The 15,890-nt window shown below is 43.2% G+C and overlaps 1 protein-coding gene and 2 long non-coding RNA genes across 6 annotated transcripts in view; 1 reads left to right on the forward strand and 2 right to left on the reverse strand.

Annotated features, from left to right (window-relative positions):
• LOC113463954 (uncharacterized) overlaps positions 1-974 on the reverse strand; it is a 14,227-nt gene extending 13,253 nt beyond the window's left edge. The window contains exon 1 of the long non-coding RNA XR_003388792.1: positions 860-974. This is a non-coding gene — a long non-coding RNA (uncharacterized LOC113463954). The remainder of the gene's footprint in view (positions 1-859) is intronic.
• A 3,018-nt stretch (positions 975-3,992) lies between these two features.
• Positions 3,993-8,271, forward strand: LOC113463953 (uncharacterized). 4 transcript variants are annotated; one of them, XR_003388788.1, is made up of 4 exons: positions 3,993-4,153; positions 4,909-5,025; positions 6,217-7,891; positions 8,186-8,271. It is a non-coding gene; the product is annotated as an uncharacterized LOC113463953 (long non-coding RNA). The 4 variants fall into 4 exon arrangements; XR_003388791.1 differs by lacking the exon at positions 4,909-5,025; XR_003388789.1 differs by lacking the exons at positions 3,993-4,153; positions 4,909-5,025 and having other exon boundaries at positions 5,801-7,660; positions 7,727-7,891.
• Positions 8,272-8,277: 6 nt separating this feature from the next.
• Positions 8,278-9,779, reverse strand: LOC108622132 (transcription factor Sp9). The gene is made up of 2 exons (XM_018019812.2): positions 9,411-9,779; positions 8,278-9,183 (listed from the first exon to the last, which is right to left on the reverse strand). The coding sequence occupies exons 1-2, from the start codon at positions 9,435-9,437 to the stop codon at positions 8,296-8,298; spliced, it is 915 nt and encodes a 304-aa protein (XP_017875301.1). The 5' UTR covers positions 9,438-9,779; the 3' UTR covers positions 8,278-8,295.
• Positions 9,780-15,890: the final 6,111 nt, after the last annotated feature.

The following is a 15,890-nucleotide window of genomic DNA, read 5'->3' on the forward strand; positions in this document are numbered from 1 at the left end:
CATAAGTCCAACGATTTAGGAGTTATTGGCAAAAAACGAAAATTTCGCGAAATCTGAAGGGGTATCCCTTGGAAAAATCTCAGAAAAATCGAAAATTTTTTTTTGTTGTTTATTATTAGCAATGTACTTCCGACGTTTGATTTCTTTTTAAAAAATGCGTTTCTAAAGTGCATAAACTTTTGGGATTGACTGTATAGCCAATACATCCTTAATATTGATACTATTAGGTCCATTGTAGAATTATTCTAATAGCTTCATTCAAAGTTACGAAAATACTATCTATAACGAAGTTAAAATTGCACGCGGAGATTGCTTACTTGATTTGAATACTGACTCGGAATATTTTCATTATTTATCCATTTTCGTGCAACGAATCCGTTCGAGGCGAGCGATTTTACTACCCGCTATCTGGAAGATTGCCGTTTATCGTGGCCCGCTCTCTTCGTTAGGGTCTCACGAGACGCAGTTAACGCTTTTCCACGAACTGCCTCGTATGCGAACTCGGGCAATTTTCGAGCGTACGAACGAGCGTCACTTTTAAGAAAAATCCGAACTGACGTTTGCAGTACTTAACGTACGATTGTATCAAGAAAATGTAAATAGACAGTCAACGTGGAATACACTTTTTATCGGGCCTATTGACCGAGCTAGTAGACTATAATTAGATATCGTGTCCCATGACAGTTTGCACTATCCTGATTTTCCTGTTCCCTCCGATGCCCGATTGTGTGACACGTTTTTCATAATCATCCGGCACTTATATTTTACGTCTATTTGTATTTTTTCCCGCTCTGTGATCCCCACGATTTCCTTTCTATATGACCGTGAGAAAGAGTTGACAGACATGAAACGATCGTACCTTGCAAATTTGTTTCCCGATGTTGCCTCGAAACCGCGTGGAATGAGAAAGGTTGCGCGACGATGACAAAAAACAGTTCTCGCACCTCAATAGCTCGATACCGTAAGAACGGTCGAGGGAAAGAAAATTGGCGAATCGATAGTTTTTGCCATCTCACTCGAATAGTCAAATTAGGTCTTCCTGTTATTACCATTACTATCGTATCTTGCCGGCGATATCATGTGTATACTCAAACGTGCTATATTAAACCGAGTGGCATTTAGTTAGCCCGATAACGGTTTCGCATGTTGCAAACCCGATAATAACTACAATATATACCTAGTTGCATAACGCTTTCATGACTATACTTAGTAAAATGTATGCAACATTGAACTCGGACTGAGTTTAGAGGTCAAGATTCTCTTAAACGTGGAAAATTTTCCTTTCTATCGAATAGGGAACGAATTGGCTTAGAGAAAGAAAGTTCTCCTTCGGACGCATTCGATTCGTAATTGGTGCGAACTTGGCAGCACCGACGGTCATTGCATATTACTGGCACGTAGTTCAGTAATTATCAACAGTCATTTATTCGCAACTTGGTCGAGACGATCGTAGCGTCGTTGTCCGTTTCGCGATACGAGCAGCAACGACGACGGACGGGCCGCCACGCCGTTTCTCTGAACATTCCCGCTTTCCTTTCTCTCCTTGTTCTCCCTGGCTCCACGGCTCGAAGGATTTCGGAAGGCCTCGTGAGGAGTCGGAAACTGTGCTCTGGCTGGCACACACGAAGTCGAAAGACGCTTCGCAGGTAATTGCTAGGCCGACGGGTCGATAATGAGCCCTGGCTTCGGGGAACCGATTACACCCGGCCCAAGCCAAAAGCAAAGCCAGAACCGAGAGAGACGAAGAGGTGGACGAGGACGATCCAACGGAGGGAGAAAGTTGTGAAGGAGGGAACGGAAGAACAAGAGAAGAGAGCGAGTTTCTAAGCCTTTCTTTTTTAAATCTTTTATAGAACACCGCGTGGAGCTCACAATCCCTGAGACTTTGCACAATTTCATAACACGTTCAGTTTTGGGAAAAGATGCACTCTTCACTCGTTTTCATAATTTTCAATTAATACCTTGTATACCAAAATCAATAATGCAATATTTGCAAAATTGTTTGTTCGTACGTAAACCTTCTTCACGATGTTAAATCCTAAACCCAACGATTACCGTGCTACTTGCATTGTTGCGTAGGTAGCGATATAATTGAAGAACCGTTAGGCGCCGTGATTGTCCAAGAAGCAACAAGCTGTTCGATAAATGCTGATAACGGAACGGGTATAACGGTGCAGAAATACGTCGAGAATAAAGGAGTCGCGCGGGAGAAAAGGAACAGGAAATTAAACGGCGTCGTAAGAAAACGAGTTGGCAAGAAGAGGATCTATTCGAGTCTCGAGTTAAAGAGAACAAACGAAGATCGTGGTTAATTACTAAATTATCAGCGACAAGTTGTCGATGAGCGGCTGAGGAACGAGGATGGTACGGCGCGGTAAATAGGAAAGGCAGGAGGAGAAGCTCTTCCTGTATCGTGCGATGAAACCTGCCTAGATCTCTCGCTACCGGGATGAGTGGTAGGTGATCTAATTTCCCGCGCAGTCGTGCAGAAAATGATCCAGGCCGCGATTACGAAACAGCTTCCAGTCTTCGCCGGGGGCAAACGAAGGCGCCGTTTTTATCGCTCTCTTTTCGTTTCCATGTATACCGCGTGTGTAATAATCGCGCCGTAACGCTGTTCCCATGGAACGGTCGTACCGTTCGAAAATAGCTTCGCGGGAAATTATTACACTGCGATATCTGCCAGCGAGAAAAACCTATCATGCGCAATTCGGATCAATCGAAGAATGATCCACTGCAAGACGTAGTGCACCAGAATATTTTTAAAATGTCTCATAGCAATTAGGCAATTACGTTTGCGCATCCAAGCGACGCACTTTGATAGCAACTACCCTCTTGTAAATAAATTTCTATTGGCGTTTCGCGGCCGAACTCAGTAGAGAACAGCGACAGGGTGATTGATCGAGGACCGAGTTAATCGAATTGACTCGGTTACCAGCACGATATAAACGGAAAACACCTGGCAGCTGTAGCTGGGAGATTGCCTTCGATTCATACGTCTTTTTCTTTTTTCTTCATCGATTCCATTTGTGGAGTTAATCTTTTATCCCCTTCGAATAACGTGCCCACTGCCCTTATAATTTGTTGAATGAATTTCGCAATTTATACCCGATCAAGAAGCGTACTATAACACGCGCGATCCCGGGTACATGCACGGTACAGAGTTGGTAAGTGGAAACGGCACCGGCGCAGCAGAGCGGTTGCGATGATACCCTCTCCCGGCCTCGAGGGCTCCCGATCCCACATAATTAACATAATGAGATAGATATTAGCGCGAGGATAGTTAATAGTGCACTTATCTGGGGAATGTAAATACTTGGCGGTCGGAAGGGATTGCGAACCTCGGGGAAAATTCTGTTACGGTGTCTCTGTCCTACCCACTTTGTCGAATCCACGTTCCTCGGAGAGCGGCCGTAAATCAAAAATGACAGAACCGTACACCCATCTGCATAATACGCTTATTTTATTCCGCGCACGTGTTCTCGCCCAGCCGTGAACGTTCGATGCCTTGTTCGCTCTGTACAAATTATTAATCGCACAAGCCTTGTTAATTCACAACGACTACCTACTAATTAAAATTAATATCTTAATAACGTTCAAGCGAAATGCTAACAGAATCTGTTGTTTTAAACGATTACTTTAGATTCATATGGGATCATGGCCAATATATTATAAATTTGCGTTACGATGTTACAAGCATTAAAGTCTTTTTTAAATATTAACATGTCTAAATATCGTTCATAGTCTTTACTGTCAAGGGAGTTGATGGTTTTTATTTTTAACGACGTTGCGTAATATGCGACAGCTGCAGCTGTTGCTCGCTCCGATTTCATTAGCCGGTGTGCAATCGCACTAGACCCGAAATCGTGCGATCGCGATTCGCTCGCGCGGCAGGACTGGGTGGTGCCAATTTGCAGGTGCAAAGTTCACGCGACGCTCGAGGTGAACCGCTAATGAGGGTTCGAGCAGTATACAAGTGTGCGCGACGCGTGTAGATTTTCTGGGGGACAGGTTAATTATCCCGGCACTGCGGCCGGTATTATGGCGTGCCATGCTTTTTCGTGTCCGTTCCATTCTATAATTCCCGACAGCACTGACAATGTAAGCAACAGTTGGGTACTCGGTGCAACGTGCCATGCGGTTCTCGTCGAAGGTATCAAATTCATGCGTTCATTTTCGCGATTAACCGGTTATTCGTGAATCCCGCAACAGGATGATTATATTACATTTTTCTTTTATTAGAAAGTGGCAAATGTGCTCGTCCGTTTACAGGCGAACTAATTTCAAAGCGCCACTTAAAAAAAGTGCTACCATTCGCATGGGTATTAATCATCACTGAATAAACGGGGTTTATTACGCGCAATATGTATAGTGATAAAGTCGAGCAAGAAAGAAAACAAATCGATATATTCTTCGGAACGATCCGAGATGGGTTTCGGAGTCCCTTGCCTCATGAGAAAGCCTTTGAGAGATTTTTGATTCCCGCGAGTCGGGGAGCCGGTACTACGGGTTCGCCTCATGCTCGTTCCTTTTTTCCTGTCGGACTTAGCATCCCTAGTGGCGCCTCTCTCAGGATATAAATTAATTAGATTTGTGTGGAGGTGTGTCGGCGAATTGCTGGCACTGGGTTTCTTGCCCTAGGACCGTCTGCTCTGCCGCGTTTCAACTCGACCGAATGGCCTACTCTTCACTACCTACAGATAGTTTCACAACTTTTCGAATGTACCCATTTCTCCACGTAAAGAGTAGGATCAATTATTCCGAAATCAATCAAAGTAAAGTCAACACGATTGTAATCATTACCATTTTTCTATGTCGAATTATAAATTATTATAGAACAACAAAATATGTGCACTCGCATTTACTAATTGTAAGATCTACCAATATGACATTAATTTCTTTTTGCAGATTCTGTACTATAATTATATTATGAGAACAATGAAAAATAAGGAGTCAAAAGGGTTCTATGATGTAAATTTCTCAATGATACGGGCATTGCTTTTGAAACACAGTGTACGTCGACAGGTAGGTCCGAGCATAACGCATGATGTATGGTGGGCGTGAAACGGGCGTAGCAACATAGTAACGTTTACTATATCGGTCAGGACTGACTAGCGGCTTTCTAGACGAATTCGCACAGCCGAACCGCAGGTTTAGAATTAACTTCAACGATACCGCCAATATCGGGATTCACCCTTGCAAGTAAATCTCACGTTTGACACCAGTAGAAACGTGGCGCTTAGGGATTCCGAAACACTATGAGAATATGTCACGCATTTACACTTACAGGAAATCTTGTTCATCTAATCGTATTAGAAAGATAAAGACATTAAGTTGTCATGGTATTTCTTTTCAACCAATGTCTATGAAGGAGCAATAATTTTACTCGGTTTCACACGATGTTATCAAAGAATTACCCTGAAACGAATGGAACTTTTATTTGTAGTCCATAATTTTAAATAACGAGCGTGATTATGGCGAACGGAAAATTTACATGTTATTTTTGTTTTATACAACGGACAATCATGCAAAACTAATGTGCTTTAATAAGTTGCCTGCCACGTGTCGAGCAATGTACAGTTATGTAACGCCTATCGAAAAACCCTATCAATTTTTCGACATTGTATTTCTTTGGAATAATGTGTACTAGTATAAATAAGCGTTTATCATGCTATTTAGCATAATCCACAAGTAGTTCAAATAATTCATCATCATTATGTAAAATTGTTACGACTATGATTAGATTAGAAAGACCAAATATGTTGCAAATAGAAATTTCAGTGCAAAAACTCACGTCTATGTTGCCGAGGTGTGCTGGAGGGCTGATACCCCTGCGGCCCCCGCCGCCGCCGACCTCAGCGTCCAGCTTGTCGGCTCGTTTGTCCTCGTGGATCCAAAAAATTTTGATAAAAGGCGTCGATACAGTTGCAGCAATCGTAGGATCGCGATCGATTTCTAGAACGATCTGTTCGTGCACCACTGTCCACCAGTAAGAAACACCGTGTCACCAATTTCGACTTCTTTTATCGATTTACAGAATTTCGAAACATTCTTATCACAATTCACTGGCGTATCGCGTCGTGGCCCTTCGCGCGTAGGGAGACGGGAACAATGACAATATCGAACCCGCGACGTCGATCCGTCTCGCTCTAGTTTTGTTCGTACGATCTCCAACGCTCGAGGCATTAGAGCAATCACAAATTTGTTTCTTTTCAGAATTTGTACACTGCCTGCCTCACTTCGGTTGACCATAAAATTTCAAATAAATGGAATGGATCGAGACTCACGGACACCGAATGTGTGTCGAAATGCTGCTCGTCGCACATTCACCGACATCTTGCATGGTACCAGAAATATACTAAAGGGTTGAAGCGGTTCGCGGGAGTCGGGTAAAGGACGCAGGGAGAAGAACAACGGTTTCAGTTTCAAATCGCGCGTCTCGCAGTGCGGCGCGCGACGGAGCGGGCGCGAGATTTCCGAGCGGATCGGCTAGGAATCGAGACCGATCTCGACTCGATCGATGACATCCGCGCGGCTACGAACCTGTTCGTCCATTCTTCGCCCCCCCGTCGAGGATGTTAGCGTGTGCATTCGTCCAGCGGGAACCACGCGTTCACGGGTGTGGACAATGACGACGACGAGTCGGCGTGCTGCGTATCCGCTTTAAGGGCTGTCCGTCGCAGACGCATGCTCGCGGCACGTTGCAGCCTCTCGCACTGACCGCGCGCAACACGTAAGAGAGAGCCGCCGAGTATGTACTGTGCAAGTAGATATGCACTTGTCTCTCTTTCCCTCTCCCCTTTAGCCACAGCAGGCCGGCTTCGTCGTTCACGGTTCTAGACGATTCCCGGTCGCCTCTTTCAGCCTCAGCCTCGACGAGCGGTGGCCGCGGCTTTTTCACGGTGGGAAGACCGGAAGGACAGCAAACGCAGGAGACACGGGTCTCTCGTCACTCTGAACTCTCTTTGAATCTCTTGCGCACTAACTTCGCGGCTATCCACTGTACTCCACGGGGAACGTTGAACGCGAGCCTGGAATTGCCGTGGCGCCACCCCTCCTCCCCTCCTCCACCCATCCACCTGATCGTCTTCCTCAGCGAGTGCCACACCACAGGGCCTGTGCTGCCTCCTCCGCCTTGCACCTCCCTATTTTTCCCTATAATTTACTCCGCGGCTGCCTCGTTTTTGTTTTATTACGTTTTCGTAACACCCTTCTCACCCCTCACCGTGTCTCTCGCGCTCTCATTCGGCCACCGTCTCGCTTTTCCTTCTCTCACCTTCTTCTCCGCGTTCTCTAAACCCTCTTTTTCCTTCTCCCTTGATCATCTGACTTTCCCTCTCTCGCTCGTCTCTTCTACCTCTCTATCTTCGCATCTGCCTCTTTCGCTTCTACCTCTACGTGCCAGCCATGAATCCTTACCGGGGCAACGGCGCGCCGCCCCCTTAATGGGTCTACAGGGGCTTTTTCCATTCACAGTGCAGCCATCTCTTGGCTCAAGTACGAATGTAACAACTCGTTACAGTGCCGCACATGTTACAATAATTTACCTCAAAGCAAGTTTCATCGCGCAATCGCATTTGTACATAAGTCGCCGTACCGTAGACAAAGTCTGAAGACGCTCTTACATTTCTTAGAAGAAAAAGATACTGGTTTATTAAAGGTGATCCAGATATTTGGGGTTGTTTCCAAGGAGTAATACCTTTTTCTTTATTCAAACACCTGCCAGGTAAGAAATCATCACAGATTGTGAAGGGTCCACGGTTTTTGGAAGCGGATGAACGTTATTGTGCCCCTTGGGCGGGACTCACGATGTATCGTATGACAGGAAGATGTCATGGTGGAACCTGATATACGACAAGGGGATGATTCGTTATTATGTGAACTTTTCACGGTAAATCGAAGCTTTAATCTATATAAAATTTTCGTCCCATTACTTCGCAACGCGTTACGGGTATATTAGAAAGTATTTAAAGTCTGTCGGATTTGAATGGATTGTCGGATCTAAATCGAAAGTGAACGTCGTTGCATTCTATTTTTCTATTTTATTATAATTCTTTCAATTTAATAACAGTTACATACGTTAGCACATAATTTACAAAAATATACAATTCTCATTCGTATATACAATAATTACATGAGGAATGAAGTGATCTTTCGTACTAATTGTAAGTAAAATATTTTTAAGGACGGACGTACCACAGATACGCAATGGTTTATCGAAGCGAATTACGAAGATCATTCCTCAAGTCAAACACTGTGTTTATATACATACGGACTTTCGACGGTTTCACAATCCTATATTACAGCGTACTGGCTACCGATCGGTAGATACGAATTCTGCGCAGTACTAACGGGCGAGTTCTCCTTGTTCGATTCCTTTTTGCTCGCAGCTATCTTCTTCTTCTGGTTCTCATGCGTTTTCACGTGTTTCGTCAAATGATCGCTCCGCATGAACCTTTTGCCGCACGTTGGACAGGCGAACCTCTTTTCACCGGTATGAGTTCGAAGATGACGCTGCAACTCGTCGCTTCTGGTGAACCTCTTGCCGCAGAATAGCCAGTTGCAGCCGAAAGGCCGCTCTCCGGTGTGCCACCTCAGATGGGCCTTCAGATGAGAAGTTTTGCCGTAAACTTTGCCGCAACCGTCCACGTGGCACACGTGCTGCCTCTTGCCGTCGACGCTCAGTTGTGCACCGCCATCCATTTGACAGTTCGGGCATCGACATCTGGTGCACTTTCTCCCAGATTTACCGAGATCATCTGCGGACAGGTAATGAGGATCCGCCGGTGGGGTGAGCGGCCACTGATAAGGAGAAGCGTGGCTCTGAGGGCTCGATGGAAGACCCGGCGGACTCGGCGGCAACGTGTAATGCTGAATCGCGGGGATGGGTGGGTGTTGAGGTTGCGCCAAATGAGTCTGTGGTGTCCACGAGTTCGAACTGGTTGGGACGCTCATCGTGTACGTCGACGCTGCCAACGGTTCCGTAATTTGGCTGTGGCTCGTGGATCCGGGGTACCAGTAACTGGATTGACTAGCCTGGAGATGGTGGCTGCTTAACGTCGGATTGTAGGGTGGATAGTGAATGCCAGGGTTGCCGTACTCCATCGCGTGTTGATGCATCGGCATCGGGAAATTCGGCATAGACGCCATAGCCGGCATTGATGGCACGGTCGACATACACATCTGTAATTTAAATAAATTTAACGTTATAATAAAGTTCTGCTTGACGTAAAGAAATCTCTATCGTGGTATTCCGTTATAAGTAGATAGTCAAAATTCAAAAGTAAATACTTAAGCAATCACTTATGCATTAAATGCTGTCACAGAGATGCACGAAAATGATTTTCACATATAACATCCTTTGTATCAAACACGAAATATACGTTTACACAAATACATTGCCTACTGACCTGTTGATACTGCATCACTTCAGGCATCACTTCACTATCTGATTCCTGAATGAATAATTATCTCATTCAGCTTCCCCTATCGTGTATACGAGACGAAATAAGAAACAAAGTAACTCCGTATTTCTGAATTACTGACACTACCGCGAGCGAATGTTAAAAGAAAAAGGTAACGTGGTATAGCCGTGTGCGGATCGCAACGTGCGCGGCGTCGAGCGTTCGCCAGATAATTGCTGGTTGCCGACCGTGTCGCCTCGGTTTTAATAACCGAGTGGACAAGGAACCGGCGAAGAAGGGAGGAGGCTGAATGCTCTGCCGGGTTCCTCTATGGAGGTGGGGATAGACCCCAGTGAATCCTGTATCCCGGTGCGCATGCGCCCTCCCCACCATCTGCTCATAAATCAACCCTGCGTTCCGAGGATAGAGGATCGAGGATCGAGGCTACGCACCTTTTGTGGCCGTCCCTGGGGGCTGCCTCATGCCCCTCATGCCGCCGAGGAAGGCATCCGTGAATTGTGCACGGTGATCTCTCGAGAGAGTATACACATTTCTACAAATCGCTATCATTTATACAGTGGGCACGTACACTCGTTTTTTTCTGATGAATTAACGTCAACTCTTTAACCACATGGTCGATTACCTAGCATGTGAAATATAGGGTGTCCCAAAAAAATGTGTACACACTTTAAATAATCATGAAGTCGGTGTTAATTAAAATACATTTCTATTTCAAAATGTAATAGAATCTACAGACATTATTTATTGTGTATGCACTTTTTTTTTGCAACAACCTATATGCTGTAAAATTGATTTTGATCTTGAAATTCAATTGATCAAAAGGGTAACTGTTCTTTTTAATTGGAACGTACTCTACGCGTCGCGGATATCTTCGAATCCACGTAACTTAAACACAACGGATACTGATCGTCTACTGGTAGATGAGTAGAATATGATAACTTCTTTAGAACAATCAATTAGATCAAAGAGGGTGTAGAATCATCCTATGGTAGTCGCGACATATGATTTCTTAACACCCTGTACATATTTGGCAGACGAAATATTTTAAAAATGAAAAGTATATTACGGAAACCATATGAAGGATAAATTCAAGACTGAAATACGCATTCTTTTATGTTGTTAAATGTTGCTCGAATGATATTTGGTCATAAATAGGAATCGAAATCCAAATGATTGCTTCACAGTTTGACCGCCCCAGATTCGATAAACGATGAAAGGTAATAATTATCGGTAAAAACATAGGTGGAATACGCTTGTTCAATCAGATTTAATTAGCGAACATTCCAATTTAATCAGAACTCCTACATACCTACGTCATGTATCTTCCATTTCGACCGCAATTTACATTGGCTTAATTTTATGTGTAAGAAATTCTCCATAAAACGAATTATTGAAAAAATTGATGAAATGTTATCAGTAATATGTTGTGTTATTTGCCACGCTACCGCTGTGTTAACGTTCACTAACTGAAATTCGGAGCATTTGCTAAAAGGTTTACGCAAAAGCGACCGAATTTTTCGGAACTCTGTGACTCGAAGCGTTCAAATGATGCACGATTTTCAGTAGTTAGCTGAAAGAGGCCAGAATCAAATTTTTACGGTGTTTAGAAGTTCTTTGACAATCTTGAACGCCGGCGAACGAGATTTGCAAAGACGGATCAAAGCGTGGAGAGGCCCGCGACAGCTTCTCGGGTGCACGGTAGCACATGATAACGAACACTGGCATCCCATAGTTCCCGGAGCGCTTTGTGGTGTACGACGTACCATAAATCTACGAAAGATCCTGCTGGTCTACGGGAGCCTTCACAATGTACTCTGCCAAAGTCAGAGTCAACCTCACTATACAAAGTGTCGATTTCTGGTGGTTGTAAAGCAATCATTGGCACGACGAGGTGACGACACTTTTGCGCTATCGATCAACACCAGATAGGAATCCATGGTTACTCTCTGTTGAGAGCACAATGCCGAGAGGAAACGGGTGCAGGTACAAGTTGTTACAAATTATATGTCGCGACTATCATAGAACGATTCTACATCCTCAATTTGGTGAAAATTAAACTAAGGAAAGTGCCACAAAATTGACTTTAAACTTGAATTTCAAGAACAAAGAGATAATAATTTTTTTTAATTCCTGCCTGGTAATCACGACACCATAATTTCTTAACACCTTGTACAACGAACGTACAAATCTCGTCAAAGTGAAGACGGGAACAAATTATTACCACTGGACACGTGGATGATAATTTCTTCGAATGAATAGAAAATTTCTATTTATCGTTCTTATTTTCTTTAATTGCTGATCATTCTGGCTGCGAAGAATATTTTTATCGCTTCGTTGTTGACTCAGGTTGAAGAAAATAACTAGTATTGATGATGGGTCCGTTTGGACAATCTTGACAATTGACGAAGGACTTTGTTATCTAGAAAAGTGGTGCACGCCTCCGCAAGGCGAACGTTAAAAATGATAGAACTTTATCGCATGTTCGGATATATTTAGATACCTATTATTATTGGTTATTTATATTTCACTTAATTGCTATTTGCATGCTTAAGTTGCAACATTTCAAGGAATACACATCAAACTTATAAATTAAGTATATAAATAACAAAGTGGAAGTTCATGTTTGCGAAATTGGAAATGAATTTTCAACGAATTTACTATAGAAGAATATAGATGAAGTCTTGACAGTAATACGGTCCAGCTTCAACAATATTAGACGCATCTATGATGCGTCATTCGCATACCGGAAAAAAATTATCAACTTCCGGCCCTCAAGAAATATCATCTGACGTCACGTGTTGCATACAGAAAGACAGGCTGGACCATCGATCTCCTGGAATATTTCCCAGTGACCACAAGCGAATTCCCGTGGGGCTCGTCTCGTTGTTTGTCATAATTCATCGTATTGGCAGAAGTATGAAAAGCATGGAAATTCGACGACGCTGTTCAACACATGTCCCAATGAGTAGTGCTGGTAACGTTGCAAACTCTAACTCTCGTAAATCTTGCGATGGTTCCGCGACGTGGCAGAAGACTGAAAGGTGGGGGCACGCCCCGGGCAACCCTTTCCTTTCCCCTGCTCGAGCCAGCCATTGTCCCCTAATAAGCCGCTTAACGTCGCGGCCAGGGGTAAATTGCTTCTCCGGTAAACACTACTCCCACGCGGGCGATCAACTCCCCGGTGAAAATTTTTTTGAAAATCTCTTTTTCTATGTACACGTATCCGTCTACGTGCAATTCCTTATATAAAACATTTGTAATCGTCGAAATTAAAATAAACCAATTGCTGAACGCTACTCTTCAGACTTTCTCCGAATTCACAGCTATTATCGAAGTAACGACGATTCCAGTTATACAGGATGTTAAAATATTGTATCAATTTTTATCAAATCGAGAGTGTAGCATCTTCATACTACATACTCGATACACATACACATAATTTTTGACCTGTACTCTGTCTCCTGAGTATGCCAAAGCGGCAAACAAAGAACACCGCAGAGTTATAAAGTACGCTCTGTAGAAACGTCGGCGTTACTGCGGAAGCTGTATATTTTTCAGGAAACATTCAGAAGCGACGAACCGATGCAAATTGAAAAGATAACGCAGGTCAGATTTCGAGGTACCCACAATAAAGTTGTATCGAGTGTTCTTGACTTATCGTATTTTTTCCTCGATAGCTGTTGATTGCCCAGCAGTTCGTGCGGATTAAGAAAATTTTGTCCTACGCCGTATTTAACACAAAGAGAAAGCGGAATTTCGACGTATTTTTGAAAGTTACTATGGGTCCGATAAGCCTGTTACAGCTGAGCTATACATATAGTAAATAATAGCAAATTGTTGTAGAACCAAAAGGTTTCCTACTTTTCCATAGGTTTTTCGTGATTTTTATTGTTCGTTGAGGAATTGACTAAAGCATTTAAATATAGTTCGCAAAGAGTAGAAATTATATAGGCACTATAACGGACAGTAAACTGACTTTTATTATTAGATTTATTAAGAAATAAGTTTTTGTGGAATCCTGAACACTATTCAGTAAGTAAGATTTTCCTGATGGCATCACGATTTGTTTGTCGAGACATCATTGAGTCGAACCTTTCCTTTTTACAGTACGGTTCAATTTTATACGTAATTTACCTGGTCGAAGGAAACATAGGGATCAGCAGGTCACTAGTCCTGACGGGTTTCTAACTTATGCTCCGACCTGGAAAAGAAGCGCAAAGGAGACGACGAAGGGAGAAAAAAGGTAGTGTAGAAGAAATGAAGTAGACAAGGGAGAGAAACGGGAAGAGAAGGAAGAAGGAGAGGGCCACGTTGCCCGACAATAGACTCAACAATGGGACTAGTCTTCGGAGCTAATGGAGCGAGACTTCGCAGTTTTCACACGATGATCGGCGTAACATGGTCGCTCATGGCTCTTCTTCTTTAAGGGAAGAAAGCCCATTTGAGTCCGATCGAATCGTATAGCTTGCAATACCACCTACGGGATTAGTCAGATACCCGCCAACTCCTAACGCCTAAGTCGATGTTAATCTGGTTAGGATTATAAGCTCGTAAACAGAGATCCTCATGAACTTGTGTGCAAACAGTTTCGAAGAATCCTATTCTTTACCTGACTCCGGTTAAATATTTGGAAGAGATTAAATAGCTAATATTGGCAAAGTCAATAACAAAAGACCAATCCTCTATGTCCGTCCGGATCAATGTCAATTTTTCTGAGACACCTCTATGTTTTGGAAAGCTACTGAAATGAAAAGTGGGTTACTTTGTGAATTCTACTCTCTATCCGATGCCAATAAGGTTTTATGGTCCGATTAACGCACGGGTTCGTTGTTCTGACCTGCTCAGGTTCAGACAAATGGATAGCAAACAGTGCATCGTCATTAATCACTTGCCGAAGGGAAAACGGTTCTAGAAGCGTATAAAGAGATTCTCCTAGTCGCTGGTAAGATATCCATTTATTACACATCGTTTATAGACAAAGACCGGTAGATTGCCAACGTCGATAATCGATAAGATCAGACTATGAAAGCTCTGTTAGTTCAACGTTATGCGTACACGGAAGTTATGTTGCCCTGTAATAGCACTTGCTTTCGGATTATCAAAGGTGCCGAAGTCATGTTGGGAATTAACGATGTACGAGGTGAGAGAACAAGAGGAACTCGTGTACCTTTTCTACAACGCGTCGGTCCCAAGTCCATAAATTCGTGGTTCGCCGTAGAGATGCAAGAATCGAGTCAGAGAGCGTCCTCTACCGTTAGTGCTATTCCAAAGGTATGACACCCTCGTCACAATACGACCTATTCCGTTCGACATGGAGAAAGAACGAAAAAAGAAACGGCAGAATAAAAACCAGAATCAGGGACACCGCGGAACCCGTGAGAATATCTATCGTTCAAAGGAAGCCGTCACATTGTAAGCGGATTCATTACGCGATTCGACGTCTGTGATCGTTCCGAATTAAAAAGAGCAATTGTACCATTCTACAAACCAGCGTTGAAAAGGTCAACACAGAGGATTGTCGAATAACGAAATACGGTTTACCTAGGGATATCTTATTAACTAAAGTCGGCAGATGCACTAAATATTATGGCACAAAGGTACAACCCAGGTATTAAACTGCTGTAGAAACAAAAGGTGCGAGGTTCATCCGTCTGAGCTCTGTACAATTACTTATGTACACAAGCATAGCTCTGTACAAATTGTAATCCAGCCCGTGATAATCTTAGAAAGAATTATGTATAATTCAAAGTATCCTGTTACCCAAATGTCACGAATATCATCAATCAATCAGTTAAATATCAATGATAGTTACTATGTATAAATGAGCAGTACATGTATGTAAACTGTAGTACCATAAACTGCAAAGGAGATACCTCCAGAGAAAAGTGGCTGGAGAAATGAACGGTGGGGTGCCCTTCGTCAGTTTATTTTTCATCAATAGATTTTAATTAGGGAAGGCAGGTCGTGGATTCTCTATTGTCTCAATCCTGTCGGCTGATCTCTTTTGTTGCAGGAGCTGTAGCGGCCCCGTCGACGATGGCCCATAGGTTCAGCCGAAAATTAAAAAAAATGAATTCTGGACCGCGACCGGCTGAATATGATTTGTGTATCTAACCTTCGAGAACGAATCACAAGAAACCCAAACAACCGCGGATGGTCGGTCTGACCAAACAGTCTAGCACATCCGTGTACACCCCACGTCAAGTCAACGACGAATTAAAATGGATAATTGCTTCCTTCCAGAACCACGCCGGCCCAGGTAGGATCGTAAACGGGCTTTGATATAAAATTAACGACTTTACGGATATCCTTCCATCCTTTATAGACAATTTCTTTCTGTGACTTTAAAATTGATGTACCGACAAAATTTACTCGTAATTCCTTTTTTTCTATTTTATAATTCCGGACGAAAGGATAGTATAATAATAATAAAATTCAGTTCGGCAGAATAATATGTGCAAGGGG

This window comes from Ceratina calcarata, unplaced genomic scaffold, assembly GCF_001652005.2.
Source record: "Ceratina calcarata isolate Rehan_Ccalc_2016 unplaced genomic scaffold, ASM165200v1 scaffold207, whole genome shotgun sequence".
Lineage (NCBI taxonomy): Eukaryota > Metazoa > Arthropoda > Insecta > Hymenoptera > Apidae > Ceratina > Ceratina calcarata.